Below are 27108 nucleotides of genomic sequence, written 5' to 3'. Positions count from 1 at the left end.
TCTGGAGGCCAGGTGAAGAGGTGGCAGTAGTGGCAACAACGCCAGCATTCGCACTCTCTCTGGTTTCCTCAGGTCTTACACTCATGCTCGTGGTGGCAGTGAGCGCCCACATGTCTTCAGGTTACCTCTAACCCTAAAGGAGGCAAACGCAGGTGCAAATTCAAGACATATCGGAAGCATTCAAATACCTTTGTTGGTCTGTCCTCTATGAACAAGCATTGGCAAAATCAACAGATTTAGGTGTTTATAATGAGCACCTTGAAAGCTGCAATTGCCACGTTCCTGGTGAAGGCTGCAGTACCTTAACATTTTACTAGAGACCCCTTTGGTCCGACACACCTCTTTGTTGTAGCAGACCGCAAGCTGGTGCCAGAGGTTTCTTGAGTGAGACAGCAAGTGTTTGGTGTTGCAGGCTGCAGTGCCTTATGCCGTTAATGGAGGTGTGTAGTATCTTCAAATGAATCCACAAGAAAGTAGTTGGTTTAAGTTGAGTCCTTTATTTCAACTCCCTACACAGAAGAACAGTACACTCTGCACGGACAGCTTCTTTCAGTATAACGACACAGAACAGAATACACATTACTAACCATTCTACCATTCTAGATTGTAACTATGCAATATAGATTCCCATGTAATCACAACTTAAAGCAATATACTATAAGGTGCCTTGAGTTAGGAAAACATCCTTGCTGTACCAGGCTGCGGTACTGTATATCACTACCAGAGCCCCCTAAAGCCCAACACAAGTCTTGCCTCATCTTCCACCACTACTGCTTCAATCTCAGGACACCAGAAATTAGGAACAGACCAGATGCTTGTGAATGTTTCCTTTTTTGTGTGTGAAAAGGAATAACAACAAAATATTTTGTCTGTGCTTTTATTCTGAGCAGGTACATTACAGAGAGGGCGTGGATTCAACAAATAAAATTTGCATAATCACTGTAGCAAGTGGAATGATTTTGTATTGTTTTCTTTCGTTTTATATGAATATCCCAATGCTGGTTTATAGTGCTGTAAGTAACCAATGAGGCTCTGCATGAATCTCCTGTTTGTCTTGGTGTAAGGCAATTAATAACGACGAGCAGTACTATTCACTTATATAAATAAAATAACTGTATTGCTTAGTCTTAAGGAATAACCACACAGGTGGTTTTTTGAACGTGAAGACAGGAGCCAACGGAATGGGAGGGAATTAAATGCAAATGAGAAAATAGTTCCCTGATGTCAATGCAACTCATCTGATCAAAATACAGGTGAAACCAGAATGCTCCTCACAGGGAGAAGAGCCATCAAATCAAGAGCAGGGAGGTATTATAGACAACAAAGCCTTTGAATCATGACCTAGGGTCAGCTTCACGCCCATTGTAAGAATTTGTTAAAGTATTGGAAACAATAGGTCTCCCATTAAGCTACAGTCTCTGTAGTGAAACCTAAAGGAAGAGGGAGAGAAGCTTGTCACACCATCATTAATTTGAAGGAATCTTGGGAATAGAAACAACAAGGATCTATTGTTCAGGGGAACTTTAACAAGAATGGTAAGATAATTCCTTCTAGATCCTTGTAATTAATTTCAAATCACACACAAGAGGGTTTTACAGATGCCTATCAGGAAACAAAACATAACATCCAAAATAAAGAAGAGAACTGAGAGACCGCATATGAGTCTAGATGGAACTTTTCCTGGCAGTTGGGCTGAACACTATGAAAAAGGGCGGAAGCCACTCTGAAGGGAGTTGCCTGAAACTGAACTGACATGAACTTTGATTAATGCTTAGAAATATTAGGCCTCCATGTTCTCAATTTTTCATCTTTTACATTCCCTGTTCTTCCCCCTTGACTCCTTTGTCCTCTGCCCCCCTACTGGACCAAGTCAATTAATCTGAATTAAAGGCCACCACACACTATAAGGCAATTGACCATCCTTGACCCAGTTCTTGGGAAAGTGAGGGGTGGGGAAGAAATCTACATCTCTTAGTTAGCTTTTCACACCGCCCCTGAGATGGGACACCTCAAGGAGCTACACTGACTCCAGATACACAAACATGCTCATTTCAAACTCCTCACACACACACATTCAGGGCACTACACAGCTTAGGCCCCATCTACCTGAACAGTCTCCTTCCACCAACCACCCAAACACCTCCCCAGGACTCCTACTTGTATCAATCCATGCATACACAGGAGGATAGGCGTCCTCTTCCACCTCTGCTGAATTGTGGAACGACCTCCCACTCCACATCAGAGCCTTCGCCTCTGTTCTTGAGTTCATCAGCTGAAGACCTAGCTTTTCATTTAACTACTAACCTACCGTAGGCAGGGCTAGGCACACACATCTGCTCAGCACCAGGATACCCTTGCAGATGATAGTGTTCTTTACAAATACACATAACAATATTCAAATTACCAGGACTATATTTCGATATTTCGGGTACTGCTGCAAGTACATTATTCCTTCATTCACAAACATATTTAATACTATAACTGCTAGCATTGCAACACCTACTTCTACAATTAGGTGATTTTGAGAAGAATTGAATGTACATAGTATGAACTGTGTTTTATCCGTTGTTGTTTTTCAAATTTTTCATTTGCTTTAAATTTCCTAAACTTACACAAAATGATTAATACACTTTCTCTACTGTTTTCTATATGTGATTGGAATATGCATTTAAAATGTGTATTATGGAATTTCAATAAACCTCATATATGTGTTAATACTTACCTCTGTTTGAGCCTCTACAACCAGAACCACATCTTCAATGCGGATGCCAAAATATCCATCATGATAATACCCAGGTTCTAAGTAAAAGAGGATCAGCATTATTACTTCATCCTTTTGTTGTGTAATTGCAGATCTGCATAACATTTCCCCTTATTACCTTGCCTCCCATTGCCCGCACTGCAAAATCCTTCACACAGATCAACCATCACACACCCTACAAGGAGTCTTCATTATACCAAAAGCTTTGACTCTTCCTCTAGAAATTAGGACACTATCAATACGTGGTGGGAGGCACACCCAGAAAAAATACTGTCTGTAGTACACCCTTCTACTGAGTAAAAGTAGCCGCTAAGGTAAGTACAGATCAACACTATTAAACCTGCGATCATGTAAAAAAAAAAAGCAATACTCTACCAACACATTCAGTAAATGTAGTGTTTCTCAAGGGCAATTTCTGTCAAAACTAATATATTGAGTGAAATATGCAAAAAAAGCAGAAAAGTGCATCGCTATCATCAGCCCGTAAATCAATTACAGGTCCACTGTATTGTTGCTGAAGGACCCTGCCTTTGTCCTACAAGACTTCTGTTAGAACTGGGGGTCTCTAGTTTGTAGAGGTAGGTACCACTGTCCAAATAGTGACCCTTGCTTCTAGTCAGGGCAAGGAGATAACCCTCTGAGATAACCCCTTCTCACCCTCTAGGTAGCTTGGCACGAGCAGTCTAGGCTAACCAGAGGCAATGCGTAAAGTATTTGTACCAACACTCACAGTAACACAGTAAAAACACCACAAAAATCTCCAACAAATGAATCACACAGCCCCCTACAGTTGTTAACCAAGCTACCCCCTAGCCTCACCCTCTAGTGCCTCACACAAGTACCCCACACCACTCTCCTGAGATTGGCAAGACAGTATCTGACTGTCTCTGCCACACAACCCACACTCTTCTGGCTGGTCTTCTCCCACACACACCAAGGTTTCTACCATGGGGGAACCCCTCTTCCTGTACCTCTCATCTAGAGTCAGTAGAGTGTCCCTCCCACCACTAGGAATATGGTCCCCTGTGCCAATCCCCCAATCTACTTCAGGGACACTGCACTCCGCTGGAACTACATCATAAACCTGAACACCCTGGTGAATGTCGACCCCCTCCCTCAAGTCAGGCGCCACATCTCTGGGTGTTTGTACCTTTCTCTCAGCACTGGAAACTATAATCTTGCTGCCACCATCTGAGCTGGACTCCACCTCCAACTCAGCAAAGCTCACCTCTTGAGCTACCCATGTTTCTTCTTCAGCTGAGACCCTCATGGCCTCACGCCTCTTGAGCTCCAACTCAAGCTTCCTCATTCTTACTTCATGGGCCAAGGTCAATTTCAATTCCTCCAGGGCACGGGCATTTTTGCTCTCCTCCGCCGCCCTTTCCATTTGCTTCAGCTCCATTTCAAGCCTCAACATTTCTAACTTATGATCTCTAGCCCTTTGGTTTTCCTCCAACTCCTCTGGGGAAAAACTTTCAGCTGAATGGTTGCTGCCAGCCCTTGAGGCTGCTCTGGACACAGGCAGATCCCGTGGCCTGAAACCATTCCTTTTTGCATCCTCATCCACTTCTGCATCGTTTCCCCAGCCTTTTTGGTCTCCCACCAGGCCCTTAAGGCCTCCTGTAGCTCCTCCTTCTTGGAGCAGCACTTCATGGGGCATCCAAAGTTCCTGCAGAACTGCCTGAGTTGACCTACTTTGTAATCACTTAACATTTCAATATCAAACTCCAGTTCTGCGGTATCACTTGCTGGTTTACCATTCTGAGACATGATGCTTGGATTCTTTCAGTGTTATGATCAAAAAAAGAACCAAAAATAAAAAACTTAACCGTGGTATGCAGTGGCGAAGTGGTCTGCACTCACTAGTGATGTACACCAATTACTGTGGGTCTAGTACAAATACAAGTTCAATCCCACCGCTGCCACCAATGTTAGAACTGGGGGTCTTTAGTTGGCAGAGGTAGGTACCACTGTCCAAATAGGGACCCTTGCTTCTAGTCAGGGCAAGGAGATAACCCTCTGAGATAACCCCTGCTCACCCTCTAGGTAGCTTGGCACGAGCAGTCTAGGCTAACCAGAGGCAATGCATAAAGTATTTGTACCAACACTCACAGTAACACAGTGAAAACACCACAAACTGACTCCACAACAGTTTAGAATAATAAAGGTATTTAATCTAAACTACACAAGACCAAAACGACAAAAATCCAACATACACAGTTCAAGAATATGGTTTCAAAAAGAGTTCTTAAAGTTGCATTAAAATTCTTTAGGTTGCGATAGAATTCTCTAAGTTGCGATAGAATTCTCTATAGATGCGTGAAAAGTTCACAGTTGCGTCACGTTTACTCACAGTACCTGTTAGTTGCAACAAAGTTCCAAAAGCAGAAGCTGGTGCGGTGGAAAACAAGCGATGCGTTGCTCCTGAGACCCTGGGGAGGCGATGCGACAGCCCCGCTGCAGCAGCGGGCGTGTTGCGACGAATCCGGTCTGTATGGGGAGGAAGGCCAATTGTATGGATTCCGGTGCGTAGGTTCCGTAAGAAGTTTGTTCTCGCAAAGGAACGATGCGACGATCTCGTAGAGGCTGCGACGATCTCCGGGGTGACGATGCGCGGTCCAGCGGTGATCCTCTCTCTCGCAGCTCCTCGATGCGATGGCTCTGTGACGATGCTCGCAGCGACGTGATGCGGTCCGCAAGCAAGCGGTGCGGCGATCTCACCCAGCGACGACAGGCTCTGCGACGACACTCGCAGCGATGTTCTGTAGTCTAGTTCCTATAGTCCCAATAGGCTCTGCGCATTGGAATAATATCTTCAGTAGTGTAGACGTAGGACTGAGGTTAACTAGGTCTCTACTGACTATATTAGACTTAAGTTTTTTGCCAGCTAGCTCAGAGTTCACTAGAAACTTTCTCGAATAGGCGAGGAGGAGTTTTAATCTCCCTGGATAGACAAGAAGGGATTTAGTTTCTGACAACCATAAAACATGACAACTTTGCTCTCCCTGAATAAGAGTATATCTCTAGAGTTGTGTGAAAACAAAAGACCGCTATTTCACTGAGTCAATAAGTGCGTACTTAGTTTCACCAGATTGCAGAGAAAAAGAGAGACGGGCGTTTTCAATAAAAGGTGTTATTTATTGAGCAGTCTCTTTCCTCATACAAGAGAAATGAATTGCTACAATTGCAATACTTATAGTTAAGTAAAGTGCATACAGTAAAAGCAGGATTATGAAATAATACTGTAAAAGTATTGATATGGTTTCTTAGCCATATGACACTTTAAAATGGATAAAATAGATACATACATATATACATTGACTAATCGTACTCAACTGGTGCTTCTAACTACGCCTACCCCGGTGTACCTGACCTAAGCCTAATACGTGGGAAGGAGTAAGTAAGTAGCAGTTTAAGTTAAGTTTGTTTTGCCAAGAATCTGACTCAAGAATTCTCTGTAAGAGTTTAGTCAGTTCAGTACCTGGGTATTAGAAGGCAGGAGGTCTGGTATCTCTCTCTCAGGACTCGGTATCCCAGTCACCCGCAAGGGTGAGCTGGAAACGCCGGAGGCTGGATTTCTCGGCAAGAGAAAAGACAGCGTCTTTCTCAGCGCGTCAAAAGGAAGGGGCAGCGTCCGTGGGCTCTCGCATCAGCTGGGCTCTCAGGCAAGTAGTAGCTGCTCCAGATTCATCACCACCGTGTGTTTGCTTAAGGCAACGTTGGTATATTTATACCTGAAAGGTGCCGGGTTTGACGTAAGGCTGGACATAAGACGTCAATAAAGATGTCACTAAGAACTGGTCGTTCTTACAGTGCTTTACAGGAGTTCTCGGACGAAATCAAAACAAAGCAGCGGGGATTTCCCAGGTTGCTGGAGGCTTGGATTTGTTTAAGAACTCGGTGTGCTTTCTAGGGGGCTGGAGGAGTAGGCTTGCTTAATGTGACAGCATGCGCTATGACTGAATTATGAAAAGGGTTTCTATGCCGTTGTAGGGATATTATTGATTTATAACCGGACAAGGGCAAAGAATAGGAATATCGATTCAGGTACCTAGATAAACACACTACACCCACTCCACGAATTCATGTCCATAATTACTAAACTAAGCAATAGTAAACATATCTAACGGTGCATGTGTATACCGATCCACCCCAAAATAAATGTTTTGCATCTGAAATGGCATATGCGAAATACACGAAAAATGAGTATAGGTACAGTATTTCAAGCAGAGTAATCATTCATAAAATAGTATGCATATATATCAGTAGAATGATTTTGCGAAAATTAGACATGAAATGGCTCTTAATACAGAAAAGAAAAGTGCGAGACCATTTCATCACATATAAATACAGTTATTTGTAAATATGCTAGAGGCTGAGGTAATATATTGTCTCTAGAGTTCTAAAAATAGAAGCTCTGTTCTCTAAGAATAGTTCTACTTTAAGCAGAGGATGAGTGCCAAAAAAAAAGGTAAATATTTTGGAATCAGGGAAAGAAATAATTTTGTTTTTCAAGGGAAGAAGTCAAAACAGTTCCAAATATTTCCAGAAGCTTTTGTTTTTCAAAGCTGAAGGCCAAATTCAGAGTTCAGGGAACGCTGAGTGCTCGTTTGCTTAAAAGTTATTCTTTTTGTTCAGGGGAGAACATCATTTCAGACAGACTTTCAAAAAAGCAGTTTACCGCTTCAGGTGAAAGTTTGACCAAGTTGGAAAATGCCGCAACTGTGCAGTCGTGAGAATGATTGCTATCATCGATGTATTGATCAGCATTGCTCACAGAAGGTCGTACCTGGTTGATGCTGCTCTCATCTTGCACTTCACTACTCTTTAATCGCAGTGGTGAAGTTTCCATGAATGCCGTCATCAGGATAGGTAACCGCTGGGCACAACACGATGCATGAGCCGTTACAGGACTTAGCAAAGTATCTGTATCCAATGGTACTTCTGATTGTAGTGTGAGACAGATGTCTAACACGCATTCTTCTCCGCACAGCATACATCTTAACACAGGTAAGATACAATTCTGCCAGATGTGTCTGAATGAAAGAAACCAGGTCATATTCAGATCTCTTAGCTGGGCTAATCCAAGGACTTTAGTTATGCGGTCCCGATAGCGTATAGCTAGGATCGTTTCTTCCATTGTTGCTGGAGTCTTGTCTGTGACATGGCTTGACATAACGAAGCAGGAGCATCAAAAATAAAATGCCTGCTACGAGTCCCAACAGAAGTGGAAGGCCGCCAAAGATCGAATGGACAAAATTAGGAAAGATGCCCAGGACTGCTTTAAAAGGTGACAACAGTCCCGAAAAAATTGTCTTAAATACACTCTGGATACCATTAGTATCTGAAATGTTTAAGATTTGGTTTAGCATTTCGGCGAAGTGTAAGGGGCAATTTGTTGATAAAAGGTTATGTATCTCTGCCGTTGTCCTTGCAACTTGGAGATCATACGTTTCTTTTGATGACGTCAAGGGCACAGGCGTCTGTAGAAGAACAGACTTCATTCTGCTTAAAGTATCAATTCGAATAGAAGAGATTTTCAAACTGGGCTAAATTTTTCCCTCCCTGTCTGGAGTGTCGTTCGGATACAATACTTGCATACAACAAGTGACCATGGAAGAAACGCTTACTAGATAAGCTTTTCCTGGCACCAAGCCACAACATCTGTGGTCCACTATTAGAATGTAGCTCCCGTTCGAAAGCCGTCTAAAGAATGGCTCTATTCGAGTTGCAGGTGTGCCAAGCTGGTGACATGAAAGGTTATTTGAAGTCCCCTCACAGGCCCCATGTAGATTTATACCCTGACACAGAAGTATACCACTTAGTGATTTTTCACAATTATTACCACTAAGAAATACATTCTGTCCTTTTTCACTATAACATGTGTGTGTGTAAGGTAATTTCCATGTTGACTTAATGTATCCTTTACCCAACCTTTCATACTGGCCTGCCTGTATATACTTTTGGCAGTATCGAAATTCGAAAGTTGTTATCGGAATAGTTATTTTTCCGTGTATTATCCATTCAATGACAGGTCGTTCTGACATTGTCAATGGTAATCTCTCAAGTTTTTCAATGCTCAGAATTGTATATTCTGCTCCTTTTTGTGCCAAGCTGATTTGTATATCAGTAAGGTTAAAGATAGAGAACAATGACGTTGTGTTGATTAAACGCCAAGACACGTAGCCTGAACGCAGATTTTGTAACGTCCAGCCAAGCTGTACAATAGAACGCAATTGGGACTGACCATGTTGTAACATTAGTAAGTCCTGCTCTATTATATCTATTGCAGATGATACAATACTGTCCAGTGAATATATTCTGGAAGACAGAGTCATTAACCCATTGCCCACAACAGAAAGTGATTTTTCCAAATGAATACGGTCAATTTCCCGTATTTTCTCTGCTGTTTCAATTTGAGTTTCTTTCCAAGCTTCGTTATAAGCTGCATATATAGAGGCCGCTATGAAACGTTTTTGACGCTGTTTGCATGGTCCCATAATGAAATCACGCAAGTCAGCACCTTCTTTAAGTAAAGTTAAGTGCTGCCTAATTTCTGCCAGTGTGGATGTCTGTAGCCATTCGAGGCAGAGTTTTCCTACACTGTATGTTGTTACTATCCCTGGATGTTGTCTATGGGAGTATCTAGGGTCTGGCCTGGTCAATTTGAACCCCTGTATTTTGTTCAGGAATCTATCTTGACAGTTATTTGTGTCTGTGGGCCAGATTAACCATTTTTTCCAATCAGGATGTGTTCTGTTTCGGTTTAAAATATGGGATACGTCTATCTCAACATCTGTAGTGCTATTACTGTCAGGTGTTGGCTTTGGAATAGACCATGGGTACTCACAAACTTTCTGTCGGGGGCCAAATTTACAGTGTGCTTTGTGGCCGAGGGCCGCACTGTTAGGGGTGGGGTTAGTGGGGGCGGGATCAGTGAGGGGCGGAGCTAGAGTAAAAAAAAAAACCTGTTTCAAAACATTAGACAATGCGACCATGCTGTATTTAAAAATCAGATGCAACTACAAAGAGCACATTTTGATAATACATTTTTATTTGAAGGCCTTTAGTGAAAGTAGAATAGCAAGTACAAAGGCAAATGGAAAGGGGAAAAGTATTTTGCAAGGCACAGAGTTTATGCACTAATTTTACACTTCATGTCTGCAATTAATTTCTTGTACTCTGGAACCTTCTCAGAGAGTGCAAGTCTCAGGAGGTGATCCAGATGTGCATCAGTCAGTTTGTTTCTCAGTTTATTTTTCAAAACACCCATTGTAGAAAAGGAACACTCGCATACATATGTGGACCCAAACATGGTAAGTATTCTTTGTGCCAATGTAAAAAGAAGAGGGAATTTTTCAGATGGCACACTTTTCCAGAAATCTTCTGGTTCCCTCCCCAAGAAAGAGGACTCAAGCACAGAGCTGTATTGCATGTCAATTAGTTCCATCTCAGCTTGTGCCCTTTTCAAACCAAGAAGTTCAACAGCTTCAAGATTCCTTGCACTAACCATCCATGGGTTTTCTATAAGCCTGAAAAGTGGGGTGAGAACTCTAAACTGAGAGAATCGCCTCTTAATGTCCCCAGACATTTCTTCCAGATACACACACAGATTAAGACTGAACAACATTTCCTGAGCTTTTTCAACCCTCTGCGTTAAAGCCTGCAACTTTGGAAAGTGTGTAAGATCACCATCGTTCAACTGCTCTCGGAACAGCTCGAGTTTACTTTCAAAGGAGTAGATGGCACTCATCATTGAGGACACCAGTTTCTGTCTACCTTGAAGTGCCAGATTGAGAGAGTTTAAATGTGAGAAGATGTCACACAGAAAATGGAGCATGGTGAGCCATTGCAAGTCATATAATTCTGGGAAGGACTGCCCTCGACTAATTACAAATTGTTCAATTTCTGGAAGCAAAGTAATAAATCTTTCTAGCACTCTACCTTTGCTCAACCACCTAACTTCAGTATGCAACAACAGGTATGCATGTTCACATTCGGCATCCCTCAGCAATAATTTAAAAAGTCTGTGGTTGAGTGCTTTTGCTCGAATAAAATTAACAATTCTCACAACTTGCTTCATAACATCATTTAGTTGTCCTTGTTTTATTTTCGCGCACAATGCTTCCTGATGTATTATGCAATGATAATCAATTAAAGTGGATGATTTAAGTTTTTTTCTTAACAGAGATACAAACCCCTTCTCATGTCCAATCATGGAGGGTGCCCCATCTGTAGTAATACTTACAAGATTGTTCAATGGCAGGTGATGAGATTCAAAGAAATTACACATGCTGGCCAACACATCCTCTCCTCTTGTGTGACCATGCAATGGCAATAGGCAGAGGAGCTCTTCCTTTGGAATGATTTCTTGATCCAAATACCTCACCCAAATCATTAACTGAGCCACATCACCTACATCTGTGGACTCATCAACAGCAATGCTAAAGAAAGGGGACATCTTGACAGCATTGATGACCTGTGCGAGAACATTGTCACCCATTGACTCGATTCTACGTGTGCATGTGGAATCTGACAGTTGTAGTGCCCCTATTTCCTTCATGATGTTGGATTTATTAGGATAGTGCGCAAATAAAATGTCTGCTGCTGAGAGAAAACACTTCTTAACCAGCTCTGCGTCTGTAAATGGCTTTTTATGTTTTGCTAGCAAGTAGCAAATTTGGAAGGATGCCTCGGTTACAGCTTCAGATTCTTTCATCTGGCACAGAAAGAGCTTTTGTTGGGAAAGAAGGGCTTGCTTTAGTGATGCCACCTTCGCAGAACGCGGTTTTGAGGACATTGGAAAGTTTTCTGTGAAGTCAGAATGTCGTGTTTTATAGTGCCGCTCCAGGTTATATCTTTTGAGCACATTAACCTTTTCTTTGCAAAGGAGACAAGTAGCTTTATCTTTTGGACATTCCACAAAAAGATATTCTTCTTCCCACGAAGTATGGAACACCCTGTGTTCACTCTGTATGGATCTGGGTCTTTTGCAAGACTTTGTTACCGGGCTGTATGCCATTTCTTTTGGGTTTCTATGAACACTGCAGGGAAACAGGTTTTGTGTTCACGACCGATGGCACGACCCCGTTTCACGACCGATGGCACGACCCCGTCTCACGACCGATGGCATGACCCCGTCTCACGACCGATGGCACGACCCCGTCTCACGACCGATGGCACGACCCCGTCTTAAATACAGAGCTCTTCACAAAGCAACGAGGTGACACTGGAGAGCTGCTATTTGGGGGGGAAACATGTTTGAAAATAAAATTTGTGTTAAAAAATGTAAATGTCCACATTTAGTGTTTACTTCTCACAGCATATTTTGACAGTGCCCTATGTGCACATATTTAGATTCATTTGTGCATTCAAGTTTATAATTAGATATTGGCACTTGACAAATGAAACATCTTGGTATCACATTTCTCATGTACAGCTATCCCCCTACTTGAGAGCATTAGTGAAACGAAGAAAGAAATAACATGAGACCACCCTTTCTTAATAAATTAAGTTTACATTTGTACAGTGCATCCACTACCTCTAATGCCTTTCCATATTACCCAGACAGGTGAAGTAGTAGCTAAGCAAAATATCCTGCCACTTGCAATAGTGAACAGAAGTCTAGAGGTCCTGGCAGGTCACATATGGTAGAGAGGTCCCTGCGATCTGGCAGTCGTTGGGGCAGAGAGTCCTGCCCTCTGGCAGTCGCTAAGGAAGAGGCATTACTTCCCTGCAAAATTCCTCTGCAGAAGTGAAACTATGTGCCAGATTTACCACTTATTCATGCAGAGCAGTGCAGCAAAAGCGCTGTGTGAAAAGGAGAGGAGAAGAGTGCCATATTTACAGAAATATGACACTCTTCTCCCCTTTCCCTAGCACTAGTGCTGAAATCACCAACTGTGCGCGAGAGACATATTTGCGCCATAGCACAGGGTGTCTCTGAGTCTACTGTAGGTTTTGTTCTTGGGTGAAACCCTTCCAGTTAAAAAAACTATGCAGAAGCTGAATTTAACTCTTTCCCCTCTTTGGTATTTAATTTGTCATTATAGTCAGATATATCAGATACAACCAGTAACATTATACCTGCAACAAGTCAGGACTATTGGCTTTGCCAATGGTTGTTAGTTGCATAAGATAAATAACCAACAACTATGGCTTTGTTGTATATAAAAGTATTATATTGAAAATGCTTCAGTTCTGAAAAGATGACTGCGAGAAAGAACTAAACCCATTCTATTTGAAATTACATCAGAATCTTTGAGTGATGCTGCTACTGAGATGGGTTTTTTTTTACCCGGAGGGCGAAAATGGAGACCCCGATAGTTGTTAGTTGCATAAGATAAATAAGCAACAACTATGCCTTTGTTGTGTGCAATATATAAAATTGAAAATGCTTCAGTTCTGAAATGATGAAACTGTGAAAGAAGTTAAACAAGCCTGTTTGGAATTACGTCAAATACTTTGTGCTGCTGTTGAGTTGAAAAATGAAACGAGTGTATGGACATGTATGAAAGGCAGCATTTATTTGAATGACAGAAGCTATTGCCTAAATTTACTTAGCATTTAGCTTTCCAAATACCTGTGGAATGTGTGTATTCATAAATCTAGAAAGGAAAGAACCCAAGGCAAACAAAAATGAATTTTGAATTGATTTATACCTTTATTGTTTGCAGTTACCCTGGTAATTATGATTTTAATTGGTGTTAGATTGCTCATGTTTTGTGTATGGCTTCACTATTTATCATCAACAGTATTGAAACACGGACCTTTAGAAAGGCATTGAAAAGCTGGCTTTTTAATCAGTAAACATCCCCTGCTGCCCTCAATTCCTCATGAGTGTTGTCTTTCATTTTTTCTTTCTTTTTGGCGAGTGCCTAGACAACTTTGGTATTAGGAGCGCTTTAAAAATCCTTTATTCGTTTAACTTTCATTTCTGAGTGCAAGATATTATACAATATTCTATTTTTATTTATTTATAAAGTTTTATATAGCACTAACAAGATCCCGAAGGATGGATGGAAGAACATGCGATGCCAGAGTGCGGCTTTGTGACACAGATGATTGTCTTGTGGGCACGGGTGTAACACAGGCCCTTGTAGGGTGCATTTTAAAGCCCAATTTTCACATAAATTTGCTGAAAAGCAGCCATGGGATCTAAAAGGGCTCTTGTTAAATATTTGATTCCTTTTATAGTGTGCCAAGAAAACGAAACCAGACACTTCTCAGGAGTTTAACCCATTTTTTCAATGTGCTATCATTGCCCACATATGCGAACAAGTATTGGCAAAGCCAATAGATTTTGCACTGTTGACATATTGGCTTTGTAAATACTTTTTTGTCAATTGGCAAAATCATAGCATTGGCAAAGAAAAAAGGCACGTTGATAAGGCCGCTGCTACTCACCCTACAATTCTGTATGTGTGTGCATGCATAATGACATATGCATGCATGTGTGTTTGTCACTATTCATCCCTGTGCCTATTGCTTTTCTTTTGTCTTTAAATATCCATCTAAGATGGCAGATGACGCTTAAACCGGCAAAAGTTCATTGTATATAATGGAGTGGCCTGGCAGCAAATGGCAACTGCTGGGCCCTCCGAAGAAATAAAAAATAATCTTAAATAAAAGACTCTGGGGGGTGGAGGAGAAGGTGAGATGCAGGCGGAGTAAAGCAATGGGGATTAGCCAAGAAGCAATGGAGCAAAGGAGGCGCACAAAAGGGATGTAGGCATTACAGAGCAGCCTGTCAGCAAAGGCAGCTTCCAGTCCTCACAAGTAAGCTCGGGGTAGGGGCGCCATGGAGGATTTGGTTGAGGGAGGCGTGCGAAAAAGAAGCAAAAGGCAGGAGATGCTTTTGAGGCATTACAGTCAGTGTCGATGTCCCATGTCACCATACTCACCATGTCACAGTCAAGCATAGAACTGTGAAAACACGCACAAAAACAAAAGCTTCACGGAGGAATTTTCTCATCACTAGATCATGATAAAGGGCCCTCCCTTACAGAAGGATGGCTCCGTCTTTGCCCCAAGTGTGTACTGAAACTGGATTCTAAACCAGTGACCTGCTCGGCCACATGAATGGCACCACAGCTAAGCTCCGTTTATTGATGCTGGTCGGTTAAGTTTAGAAACACACGATTTTCAAACGTACTTTAAAAAAACAGCGCCATCTACAGTCGGTTGCACATAAATAAATATGCAAAACATGTATAAAACATTTTAGCCCCCTCGAAGATCCCGAAGAATAACTTCACATTTATAACAAACCACGAAGGATATCTTTACATTTTGGGTTATTAATAAGGTCCATAAATAGAACTAAAAAAACGGGGGACCAGCAATAACATTGATGCCAATTGCATACACTTACTTGTTTCTGAGGCGAGGCGAGGCGTCAATTATTTTCACGGGGCACTGAATCTCATCCCCTTCAGTTGGGCACACACTGCTGTTGTCGGCGCTGTGGTAAGTCCGACGTAGGTGGGCGAGGACAAGGGCAGGTAGACAAAGGGAGCAAATTGAAAGTGCCATTCTTTTTAAACCCTCACCTGCCGCGACGCAATCCTATGACGTCACAGCGGCAGGTGAGGGCGGGGGCCGCAGGTCAGCATGCAAGCAGGTGAGGGCGGGGGCACAGGTCAGCATGCAAGACACTAATTGTCTGCGCATGACTGTTGTTGTTTTCCCTGGGGGGCCGCAACGAGAGGTCTGGCGGGCCGCAACTGGCCCGCGGGCCGTACTTTGAGTACCGCCGGAATAGACGGTTTGTTTAAGTCTTTAATTTTGGCTAGGCCAAGACAGGTTGTTTGTTGAATTGTGTCATTCAAAAATATAATTTGTTCTGGGATCATGCAGGCTCTGAATAATGAATCTATACCTTGCACTTGCCAATCTTTGGTACCCCAGATGGTTTTTGTTTCAATGTTATTTTTCCAAAAATCAAAACCAAATGTATTCATTTTTTCAAAAAATGTTTCTGAATAGATTAATTTTGTATTTGTCAGCATGGTTTTCATTCCTGTCTTATTTAACAGTTTGAAATAAAACATTTCTGGTTCACTTGTGTTAAACCCTGAGAAGTATGGGAATTTCTCATAAAATGTTTTTGAACTACCTTTTGGTGGAGTTGCCTAATGTTCCCATTGATTATAATTTAAAACATTTCTAGGTTGAGCAGATTTATGCAAATAATGGTTAGCATAGTGATTGTAGCAGTACACCTGTTCATAATTTGATGAACCTTGTAAATAATCATGTTCTGTAAATTTTGCTGACATAACTAAGTCTGACATCATATCATTAATACTTTCAAAGTCCCAATCATCAGAGAATGTGCTTGGTTTTACAAAGTCACTTAATGAAACCTTAAATTGATGAGGATACTTCAAGAGCTCGACCGGGCCATATATTTCGTAATCTGTTTTGTCCCATGCTACCCCACCGGGTATCGGACTGGCTGTGAAGTTTACTGAAGACAGTTCTCTTTTCTCGATGTGTGAAGACTTGTGTGGCTTTAGGACCAGGTTGATATTCTGGCTTGCTGTGTCCATTGTAATATATTTTCCCTCAATGAAGTGTCCCAAGCATAGCACCATGATGAGCCAAAGCAGGAGGAAAAGTACACCTAGCACCACCCAAAATTCAATCCATGGGGAAATCAAATAGGTTTCTTGTAGTTGATGAAAGAGTTCTTTAGTTTTGTCTTTAAAAGTTTTTGTTGTTGTTGGCTGTTCCTCAGGTTCGCTCGGATCCTCAGAAAAGTCATCGAAATTGATGAAGTAGCCTGATGCAGTTCTGTCAATTGTTGGAATTGCTTCTGCATTTTTCTTTGCTCATTAGCATAGTCTGTGGCTACATCGTTGTAGACAGGTGTTTCTTGATGAATTGTTGCAATTTGGGTTTTAAGAGGCATAAGTTCCATGGCTTTGTTGCATAGTCCTTGTTGATTCACTGTAGGTTTATCAAATGTGATTAGTCTCTCAGTTTGAACCTCTTGATTTGTAGCAAACTTTGGTGTTCTGCTATTTCTTGGGAGTCCACTTGGCCTACTACTTATTATTGGCCACATGATTGTGGTTTGACCAGGTCGATGGATACAACTCGGTTCTCCTTTTTACCAGCAAGGGGCGGTAGTACAACTGATCTTGTTCCGTTGACAGCTAAGACAGGTACTGCTTTTCTGTAAGAAGGCCCAAATTCCTTCTTCACCGCGATTTTCTCCCTGACCAGATCCCCAATCTTTGGAATCCAGACAGGCCTTGCTGGGACAGGTGGTTTCTCTTCAGTGGCTGTTGGCTGTTGTTTCAACTTTATGTTGCTCAGGTCTTTTCTTGTTTCATTTAAGTCCTGTAAAATAGCCAAACGATCTTTGATATCAAAGCATTTTCTTTCTACCACTGAAGTCTGACTATCGAGATCCTGGATATGCATTCTAGTCCCGAACAATAGTTCGTACGGACTGAAACCTTCTAGAGAATTTCTTGGCAGATTGTTAAGACTACGTTGGACACTTGTTAGATGTTTGACCCACCCAACCCCCGAACCTAATACCTTTGCCGTTATAGATTGCTTTATGTCTCGGTTTTTTCTTTCCACCATCCCATTTCCCTCAGGAAGGAAGTGATAAGATTACCGCAATGCAATGCCCATGCTGGTCATGGCCTCCTTATAAGCTCGAGAGCTAAAAGCAGGACCCTGGTCAGAGTGTAGCATGCCAATTGCTTTTATGCCGCTATAGACTCGTAAATCTTTTATAACGATTCAGACGTCAGCCGAGAGCTGGGGTCTACATTTTAAGTGAAACTAGTCTTAAATAATATTAATGGGACGCATTTTTTCTGGGTATTTCGTATTGATATTCTTGTGATATCTAAAAGAAGGGCAATGGTAATACTCCGGGCAGTTCGCCTCTGCGATCTCGGTTGCAGTTTTGACAGTAAAATGCAAATTTGTAGTTTTGCAGGCTCATTCCCGTCCACCAGTATATTGATTGTAATTCTTTCAGAGATTCCTTAATCTTAAGGTGTCTTAGACCCTCACCCATATGTGCGTCTGCTATTAATAAGTTTCTCCTGTTCGTGTTTGGAATTACCCTATCCCCCACTCCAGGGATTTGAGCAAAAGGAACGGAGTTTGCATCGATTATGTATGTATAATTGAGTGGATAGTTGACGGGTAGCGCGGCAAAGTCGCCTTTTGATGACGTTTTTACCGCCAGCATCGTTTCCCCGTCTACGTATTTTCCTGAACACTTTTTTGTAGCTACGGAAGCCGGCTTAGTTGCTTCCGCTGTGGCTGTCTCAGCCAATGAATTCCCTGAAACGTGAACGCCATCACGTTCATGACTCAATGAATGTATCACGTGAGTCTTTGGTAGTTCTTTCTGTATAAGAACTACTTGTTCCCAAAGCAATTTTTGCTTTATTGTGGCACCTGTGTCATCTTTGTAACCATTTTGAACCCATTTCTGAAAGTCGTTATTGTATGATTTGACGCAGTAATATGAATCGCACACTATTAGTGTAGGGAATTCGCGATCGGCATTATCTAGCGCCATTTTTAACGCTATTACTTCAGTTTGTTGTTCTGAATTGTTCTCTACAGAGTGTGATATTGTTACCAGAGGTCTCAATTTACCTCCGCGCCACACATATTTAACAATCTCGCATGTGGCGTTATAGGCTTGTTTTCCCCAAACTGAGGGTTGTGCATATCCGTCTGTATATAGTACACAGGCGTACTGTTGTATGGGCAGAATGTCTATTGGCAGAGGATATTCTCTTTCATATTCTAGATTTTTTAATCTTTTCATGTTTGGGCCAAAATAGTATTTCACTTTGCCTGTAGCAAGAGAATTTTCCCATTGTATCCATTTTGGATTTAATGCCACGGTAGTTTAATTACATGGGCTTGTTAATGCCTCAAAGGCTGATTCTGCTGTTATAACAGTAATCCGTCTGCCTTCGGCTTGGTCTCTTTCTTTTGCTACAGCTCTTTGAACCGCATGTACAATGTTTTCCTTAATACTGAATGTTTTTTCAGCTTCTGTGTACAAATGTGATTTGTATGCTATTGGTACCGTTTCCCCCTCATTAGAGGTTAGGTATGTGAATCCGCATCTTCCTGGGATGACCCGGATTACAAGGTTGCGTGTGTTATCGCGTGTTTGCAATTTTGTTTTAGCTAATATGTCTGTTTGCAATGATCTCAACATTTCTGTGTGTTTTTAAGTCCAATTGATTGTTTTAAAATCTGGTTTTATTAGTTCATAGAGAGGTTTAACCCTCTCTGCTTAATTTAGAATGTAAATTCTTCCGAAATTCAGGAAACCTAGAATTGATTGTAAGTTTTTCAGCGTTCTTGGTGCTTGGATTACAGCACATTTCTCTAAGAAATTGTCTGCCAGGCTTTTGCCTTCACTTGATAATTCATATCCTAAAAACAGGACAGTTAGATGGGCAATTCGTGACTTTTTAAAGTTGAATTTGTAACCCTCTGCTGCGAACCCAAGTATTATGGTGTTCACTCTTTTCAAGTGAGTATCCAAGTCATCATCTGTTAGATAGATGTCATCGACATAAGATAATGCCTCATCATCATACATTTGTAGTAACTCTGTTACTCTTGCTGAGAATAATCCTGGGCTGTTCTTGAACCCCTGTGGGAGTCGACAGATTTTTTTCTGCGAGCCCATTATTGAGAAAGCGGTCAAATACCTGCTTTCAGGTGCTATATTTTGACAAAAGAATCCATTAGAGATGTCTAATGTTGTTTTGTATTTTTTACGCACAATGTTATTCATTAGTGCTGCACTATGTGAGTTTTGTACTGCAAACGTTTTGCAACATGAGTCTAGATGTCTGTAGTCCAAAACTAGACGATATGAATCGTCTGGCTTGGAGACAGGAAACAAAGGATTGTTCATTTGTGAGGTGCAAGTTTCAATCACCCCCTGGTATTCAAGTTGATCTAAGATCTCCCTAACCTGTTTTTTAGCTTCTTGCTTAATTGGGTACTGCCTCTGTGCAGTTGGTTGACATTTTAACTGGATTTTGTGAGGAGGAGAGTCCTCATCCCATCCAACATGGTTTTTATATAATGCAGGAGCTTGGGCTACTGCCCACTTTCTTGCAAGTGTATATTTTTTATGAATTGGAATGTGATTTGAGAAGGCAGGCATAATCATTTTTTCGCCATGAGAGCACTCCCTGACAAACCCCAGTGGCCAGTCTTTTTCAGCTAAAAGGATGTCATAGCCTTTTGAGAGGTTATCCCAAAATAGACCCCTTATTTTCCTAGTCTTATCTCCCTCTATACGTAATGTTATTTCGTATATTTTATGAGGTTTGCTAACTCTGGTGTCTGCAGTTTCCACCTGAATGTATTCATTCGTGTCCACTGTCTCCAGATGATTCATCAGGATCTTGCGAGCTATGCTCACTTCTGCTGCGCTGTCTAGCATTGTCTGAGCCCACTCTCCGTTTTTCAGCTGTGTCCTCAGGATCCTCGGCATGTTTGATTATTTTAACACTGGCTACCTTTTTTTTTTTTAAATTGTAATTTTTTACTTTGATGAGCAGGTTCCTTGTCTTTGGACTTGACGTGCTCTTCCCTGTGTTCTGGCCGTCCTCTTCTTTCCGATTTCTGCGAGGAAGTCTGAAAAGATCGAGAGGGACGTGTATCAATATCATGATATCTATCAGTTTTCTTCAAATTATCCCTATTTCTAAGGTTGTCTCTTTTCTCAGAGGGCTCCCTCTGGGGAGACTTGTGTCCTTGGTCCGGAGATCTTTCTCTCTGCCGAGGAGACTTTCCTCTGGACTGGAATCTTTTTTCTTTGGGAGTGGATTGTTTATTTCCATCCCAGCTCTTTTTTGGAGTGTTTAAATCATTTTTAATAAATATTTTTTCAGGATTTTCAGTTAGTTGGGGTTTTACTGGTTTCCCACCCAAACTATATCTTCCTATCTCTTCATAGGATTTTTCTATGATTCTGGCCAGTTCAAATGGTTGTTCTGCTATATCTGTTTCTTTCAATTTCTGAAGGAAAGTTATATCCTCAGTTGCCACTTGAACTAAGTCTCTATATGCCTGTGTTAATTCTTTTATTTTAACTAAGAGTTATTCGCTTGACATTTTAGTAATGTCCGGATGTGGTGTGTAGCTGGCTAGAACCGGCCACGTTGCTCCTGGTCTACCTAGTGGACCGAGCCTGGTGATGTGATTATTATGTTTTAGGGCGCCTTTAAACCAGAGCAGGTGCTCTTGGTATTATAATGTGATTTCCACCTCCTCGAAAGGGGTGTACTCATCCGGTGGTTCCTCTATTTTGTAATAGTGGAACTCATGTGTGACAGCGTTTGCTGCTGGAAAGTTTATCCATGAATAGAATACCTCTGTCTGCCGATATTCATGTGCCTCAATTACGAATATGACTGTACCACCTCTCGATGTTAGTCCATTTTCTATAAGTTTAATAGTTATAGTTTTTCTTATGTTGATCGGGATGAGTATTGCATCCGAGTCAGTCTGTAGGAGACTTGTGTCATCCTCAAGGAGACGAGCTGCTATTCTAGCTGTCTCCCTTTCTTCTTCAGTTTCTGACATTTTTACTGACAGAAAGGTTTTTGTTGCAGATCAAGTTTCAAGGAAACAAAGATTAGGTGCACAATATTTTGGAAAACTGTATCCTTCAACGTTGAATAAACCAAAAACTATACATAGAAATCTCTTCCTACTAAGTTCCGGCGGATTTTTAACCTTTTACCCACTCCAGACGTCTTTTGGAGTATTTACGGGAAAAAGGGTTTGTGTGAAAAAGCACGACTGAGTTACTCTAACGTCTTGCGTTAGATTTATCTCCTTACCAAACGTTGGGCGCCATGTAGTGTAGTTCCTATAGTCCCAATAGGCTCTGCGCATTGGAATAATATCTTCAGTAGTGTAGACGTAGGACTGAGGTTAACTAGGTCTCTACTGACTATATTAGACTTAAGTTTTTTGCCAGCTAGCTCAGAGTTCACTAGAAACTTTCTCGAATAGGCGAGGAGGAGTTTTAATCTCCCTGGATAGACAAGAAGGGATTTAGTTTCTGACAACCATAAAACATGACAACTTTGCTTTCCCTGAATAAGAGTATATCTCTAGAGTCGTGTGAAAACAAAAGACAGCTATTTCACTCAGTCAATAAGTGCGTACTTAGTTTCACCAGATTGCAGAGAAAAAGAGAGACGGGCGTTTTCAATAAAAGGTGTTATTTATTGAGCAGTCTCTTTCCTCATACAAGAGAAATGAATTGCTACAATTGCAATACTTATAGTTAAGTAAAGTGCATACAGTAAAAGCAGGATTATGAAATAATACTGTAAAAGCATTGATATGGTTTCTTAGCCATATGATACTTTAAAATGGATAAAATAGATACATACATATATACATTGACTAATCGTACTCAACTGGTGCTTCTAACTACGCCTACCCCGGTGTACCTGACCTAAGCCTAATACGTGGGAAGGAGTAAGTAAGTAGCAGTTTAAGTTAAGTTTGTTTTGCCAAGAATCTGACTCAAGAATTCTCTGTAAGGGTTTAGTCAGTTCAGTACCTGGGTATTAGAAGGCAGGAGGTCTGGTATCTCTCTCTCAGGACTCGGTATCCCAGTCACCCGCAAGGGTAAGCTGGAAACTCCGGAGGCTGGATTTTTCGGCGAGAGAAAAGACAGCGTCTTTCTCAGCGCGTCAAATGGGAGGGGCAGCGTCCGTGGGCTCTCGCATCAGCTGGGCTCTCGGGCAAGTAGTAGCTGCTCCAGATTCATCACCACCGTGTGTTTGCTTAAGGCAACGTTGGTATATTTATACCTGAATGGTGCCGGGTTTGACGTAAGGCTGGACATAAGACGTCAATAAAGATGTCACTAAGAACTGGTCGTTCTTACAGTGCTTTACAGGAGTTCTCAGACGAAATCAAAACAAAGCAGCGGGGATTTCCCAGGTTGCTGGAGGCTTGGATTTGTTTAAGAACTCGGTGTGCTTTCTAGGGGGCTGGAGGAGTAGGCTTGCTTAATGTGACAGCATGCGCTATGACTGAATTATGAAAAGGGTTTCTATGCCGTTGTAGGGATATTATTGATTTATAACCGGACAAGGGCAAAGAATAGGAATATCGATTCAGGTACCTAGATAAACACACTACAGTTCGATTTTCCCGCACTGGTCTGGTGCGTCCCGCAAACGAAGGATGCAACGGCTCTGGCAGCGGCGTCAGGCGCTGCAACGATCTCGACCTTCGTAGCGGCGGGAAACTTCTCGCACTGTCGGGGATGCGCTCCGCAAGCAAGCGGTGCGACACTTTTCAGTTTCAATAGTCTTCAAGATTAGTTTCAAGCTTCCCAGCACAGGTACAACTTCCAGAGGCCCCACAACTGGATCAAGCACTCTAGGAAGGACAGAACTCTCTCAGCAGAGTTCAGGGAAGTTGGGGGTGAAGTCCTTTTGTTCCTGGGACTTCAGAACAGGGAGCCAGCTCTTCTCAGGCCCTTGGAGATTCCTTCAAGACAGGGGACACAGCACAACAGCAAAGTCCTTCCCCTCTGCAGCAAAGCAACAGGTCAGTCCAGCAGAGCAACAGCAGAACAGTCTTCCTTCTTCAGTTTCAGCTTTCTCCTTGGCAGAGGTTCCTTCTTGATTCCAGGATGATCCAATTTTCTGTTGTCAGGGGTCCTGTACTTATACCCCTAAAGTCTGTCTCTGTGCATGTGGGCCCTGAGCCCGGTCTGAACCAGTTCTGGGTGTTTACTGAGTACTTTGTTTTGCTGGCTTCTTCTTTCCTTTCAGAGTGAGGGGCAGGGTCGTCAGCCGCCCAGCAGGAGGTGGAGCCAGCATTGTGGAAGGCAGGCACAGCCCTATTCAGGCCCAGGTGCTAACTCCTCCCACCACTCCAGTTGCAAATGCAGTCATTCAGCCTAGGGCTGACTCAGCCAGCCTCCTGGGGCATACCCAGCCCCTGTCACTCTCAAACCAGACAGTCAATACACAAACAGGCCCAGGCACACAGAAGGGTCAGACAAGAGAACAGCAACTTTCTAAAAGTGCTGTTCTCAAACACAGGATTTAAAAACAACCTTTCCTAAAAGATGCGTTATTAAATTCTGAGTTCAGGGATGCTAGATACTTATGTCCTATCTTGTTCCTATGGGAAGAAATGCTGTTAACCACTGTAGCCAGCATCCCCCATGTTAATCTATGGAGCAAGATAGCCTTACAATAGTGAAAAACGAAAATGGCTGCCATTCACTACCAGAGCATGTCAACTGCACTAGTACATGCTCTACCTTCTACATACACTGCACCCTGCCCAGGGGGGTACCTTGGGCCTTCCATAGGGGTGACTGATGCGCACAAAAAGGGAAGGGTTAGGCCTGGTCAGTGGGGACACTGATCAGGAGGACATGGCAGTTCTAAACTGCACACAGGCACTGCAGTGTCAGGCCTGAGACATTATTTTAGGGCTACTCCTGTGGGTGGCACAATCAGTGCTGCAGGCCCACTAGTAGCATTTGTCATCACCAGCCCTGGCACACCCAGTGCACTTTACTAGGGACTTCATGGTGATACAAATATGCCAAACATGTATATCCAATCAGAATAACAATTTATACAGAGAGCATATGCACTTTAGCACTGATCAGCAGTAGTAAAGTGCGCAGAGTACTATTGCCAACAGCCACGGGTCAGGAAAAATAAGGGAGGAAGAAGCAAAAAGTTTGAGGATGACTCTGCAAGAAGGGCCAGTTCCAACAACTTCTGTCTGTGAGTTATTGTGGATACAGTGGCTGACTGACACTGGATTTTAGTGTTAGATGTAGGTGGACACAGATTACCATAGTACACTCCCCACGGTGAACAGCGTTTACAACGCAACTTTTACAACGAACTACCTTTACCACGCAACTTTTACAACGCAAGTCGTTACAATGACTTGCGCTGGGGGGCGCTCTAGGATAGGAAATAGTTTAATTTACTATCCAACACCTTCCCTACTATCCACGGGGACTGGAGTTGGAATAGTAAATTAAACTATTCACTATCCAGCGCCCCCCAAACGCAAGTCGTTGTAACGACTTGCGTTGTAAAAGTTGCGTGGTAAAGGCATGCGTGCTAACGACATACATCCCTCCCCACACACCCCACCAGCCCACAGAGCCCAAGTTCAGTGTGATTGAAGACTTTCACCATCTTGTAAATGCCAAAATGGGTAAGGTTGGGCCCAGCTCCCAGTGGGAGAAGAGCAGCCTCCAAAGGAGTCGAGAGAAAGAGAGGAAAGGAAAGGAAAGAAAAGAAAAGAAAAGAGAAAGAGGGGACAGGTAAGGACAGGGAAGAGAGGGGAGTGGGAATCGGAGAATGGAAGGGTGCCATGAACCGGTGTTGCCCGCAGGCGGCATCGTGAGGGTGAGACAATAGACAAGGGTCGGGGAATGGGGTGGAGAGGGAGAGGGGAAAGGATATGGTAACAGAGGAGAAGTGTCAGTCCTCCCGCAGGGAGGGGGACAATATAAGTAGAAACAGGTTGGCTATTTCCATTCGGTTATAGATTATCTTGTCATAGAAGGCAGTTTTGTACATGGCCGCAAGTCATTCCTTGTGCGTCGGCAACTGTGGGGAGTGCCAATGCTGCAAGATGCTGATCTTGGCTGCTCTGAGGGTGGTGGTGAGTAATCTGCAAGCATAGTGCGTCAGCTGGGTGAGATCCTCCAGGTCATGGACAAGGGTCAGTGGGCCAGAGAGTGGTGTGGGTATGTCCATGGATTCCCGTAGTAAGGATCCTACCGTGCTCCAAAAGGGGTGGATGGTGGGGATTTCCAGTAATATGTGGATGATGTCACATGGCGTGTGATCGCACTGCCAGCAGGAAGAGTGGGGCAATAGTCCTGCGGCCTGGAGCTGCATCGGTGTCCAGTACCAGCCCTGGAGAACCATAAAAAGGCTTATCTTCATCCAGGCTTCCAAAATTCCCCAGCGCAGGCCCTCCAAAAGCTCCGCCCAGTCCTCCTAATACCCCACCTGTAGACAAGTCTGCAGGTTGCCCTGAGGCTTGCCACCTGTGGTTGGGAACAGAGGTGTCAAATCAGGAGACTGTAGAATCCAGACATGACACCCTCAAACTGGCCCCAGGTGCTAAGGTACGTGAGCCCTGGGGAATGGGGGACGGACCAGGGCTGTGGGCCAAGTTTGCTTGTCAGGCAATGATGTAGCTGCATGTAACACCACTGTTGATTAAATCGTTGGCCAAATTCTTCCTGCAGTGCTGTGAAGGGTTTGAGCTCACCGTGGGAGAGTAGATGTGTAAGAGTTTGGATGCCTGCTGCATTCCAGCGCCCCAATTAAGCATGGTCCACCCAATGCAGATACTGTTGTTGTTTCAGATAGATGCTTCATTATGCCGTTGTGACTCTACCAAGAGGAGCTTGTGGGCTTGCATCCAGGTGTTGTATATTGCCTGTAGCATGGGGTTCAGAGTCCTGATACTGGAAGGATCGGGCAAGTAGAGGGAGAGAAGCCTTGGCGGGCCCTCTACGAGCCTATTCTCAATTGTGACCCATAGTGGGGGGTCTTGGATCCGGGTGTGCATGTATGCCATAGTGCTATGTGCAGGGCCATGCAGTAATGCTCCATGGATGGGAGGATTAAGCCCCCTGTGGATCTATGGGCAATAAGCTTCTTGATGACCAGACAAGGCATTGCTGGTCCCCAGATAAATAATTTTATGGCCTGCAGGAAGTGCAGCGAGGGGTGTCAGCTGAGGGACCATGCCCAACACATACGTGAACCGCAGAAGGGTTACTATTGTCATTGCTTGGGTCTAACCCCACAGAGATAAGTTCTGTTGGGACCACTTTGCAAAATCCAACCGCATGCACTCCATGAGTGGGTCCAGATTGTCCGCCACCATGTGCTCTAAGTCTCTATTGAAAAAGATGCCCAAATATTTAAGATGGGCAATTTTCTACTGGAATGGATACCCAGCAATGACTGTGCATGTGGTAATTCTTGATAACGCCGAGGGCCTCACTCAGGTACAGCATCGAGAGTCCTCTAGGTGTGGGTATGACCATGATCTGGTCTGACTGGTGCAGAGACACTGCCAAGGGCTCCATGGTGAGCAGAAATAGCAGGGGGCAGAGCGGATATCCCTGGCGTGTACCCCAGGGTTGGAGAGGAAGGTATTGCAGCTGAGCTGCGCCTAGAGAAGTCATAGAACCAGCGCACTCTGGAGATAAAATCTTTGCCTAGGACAAATTTCAGGAGCGTGGCGAACAGGACCCAATCTATCCTGTCAATGGCCTTCTCGGT

At 43.0% G+C, this 27108-nt stretch overlaps 1 protein-coding gene across 1 annotated transcript in view; it reads right to left on the bottom strand.

Moving 5' to 3' along the window:
* The window catches only part of XPNPEP2 (X-prolyl aminopeptidase 2), a 472549-nt gene that overhangs the window by 73800 nt on the left and 371641 nt on the right, over positions 1-27108 (bottom strand). Inside the window, exon 19 of the mRNA XM_078688442.1 lies at positions 2723-2799. Coding sequence (XP_078544568.1) covers positions 2723-2799 — 77 coding nt within the window. The remainder of the gene's footprint in view (positions 1-2722; positions 2800-27108) is intronic.

This window comes from Lissotriton helveticus, chromosome 4_1, assembly GCF_964261635.1.
Source record: "Lissotriton helveticus chromosome 4_1, aLisHel1.1, whole genome shotgun sequence".
NCBI classification, from domain to species: Eukaryota; Metazoa; Chordata; class Amphibia; order Caudata; family Salamandridae; genus Lissotriton; species Lissotriton helveticus.
The sequence above is the reverse complement of the archived record's forward strand: the minus strand, read 5'-3'. Positions and strand labels throughout refer to the sequence as shown.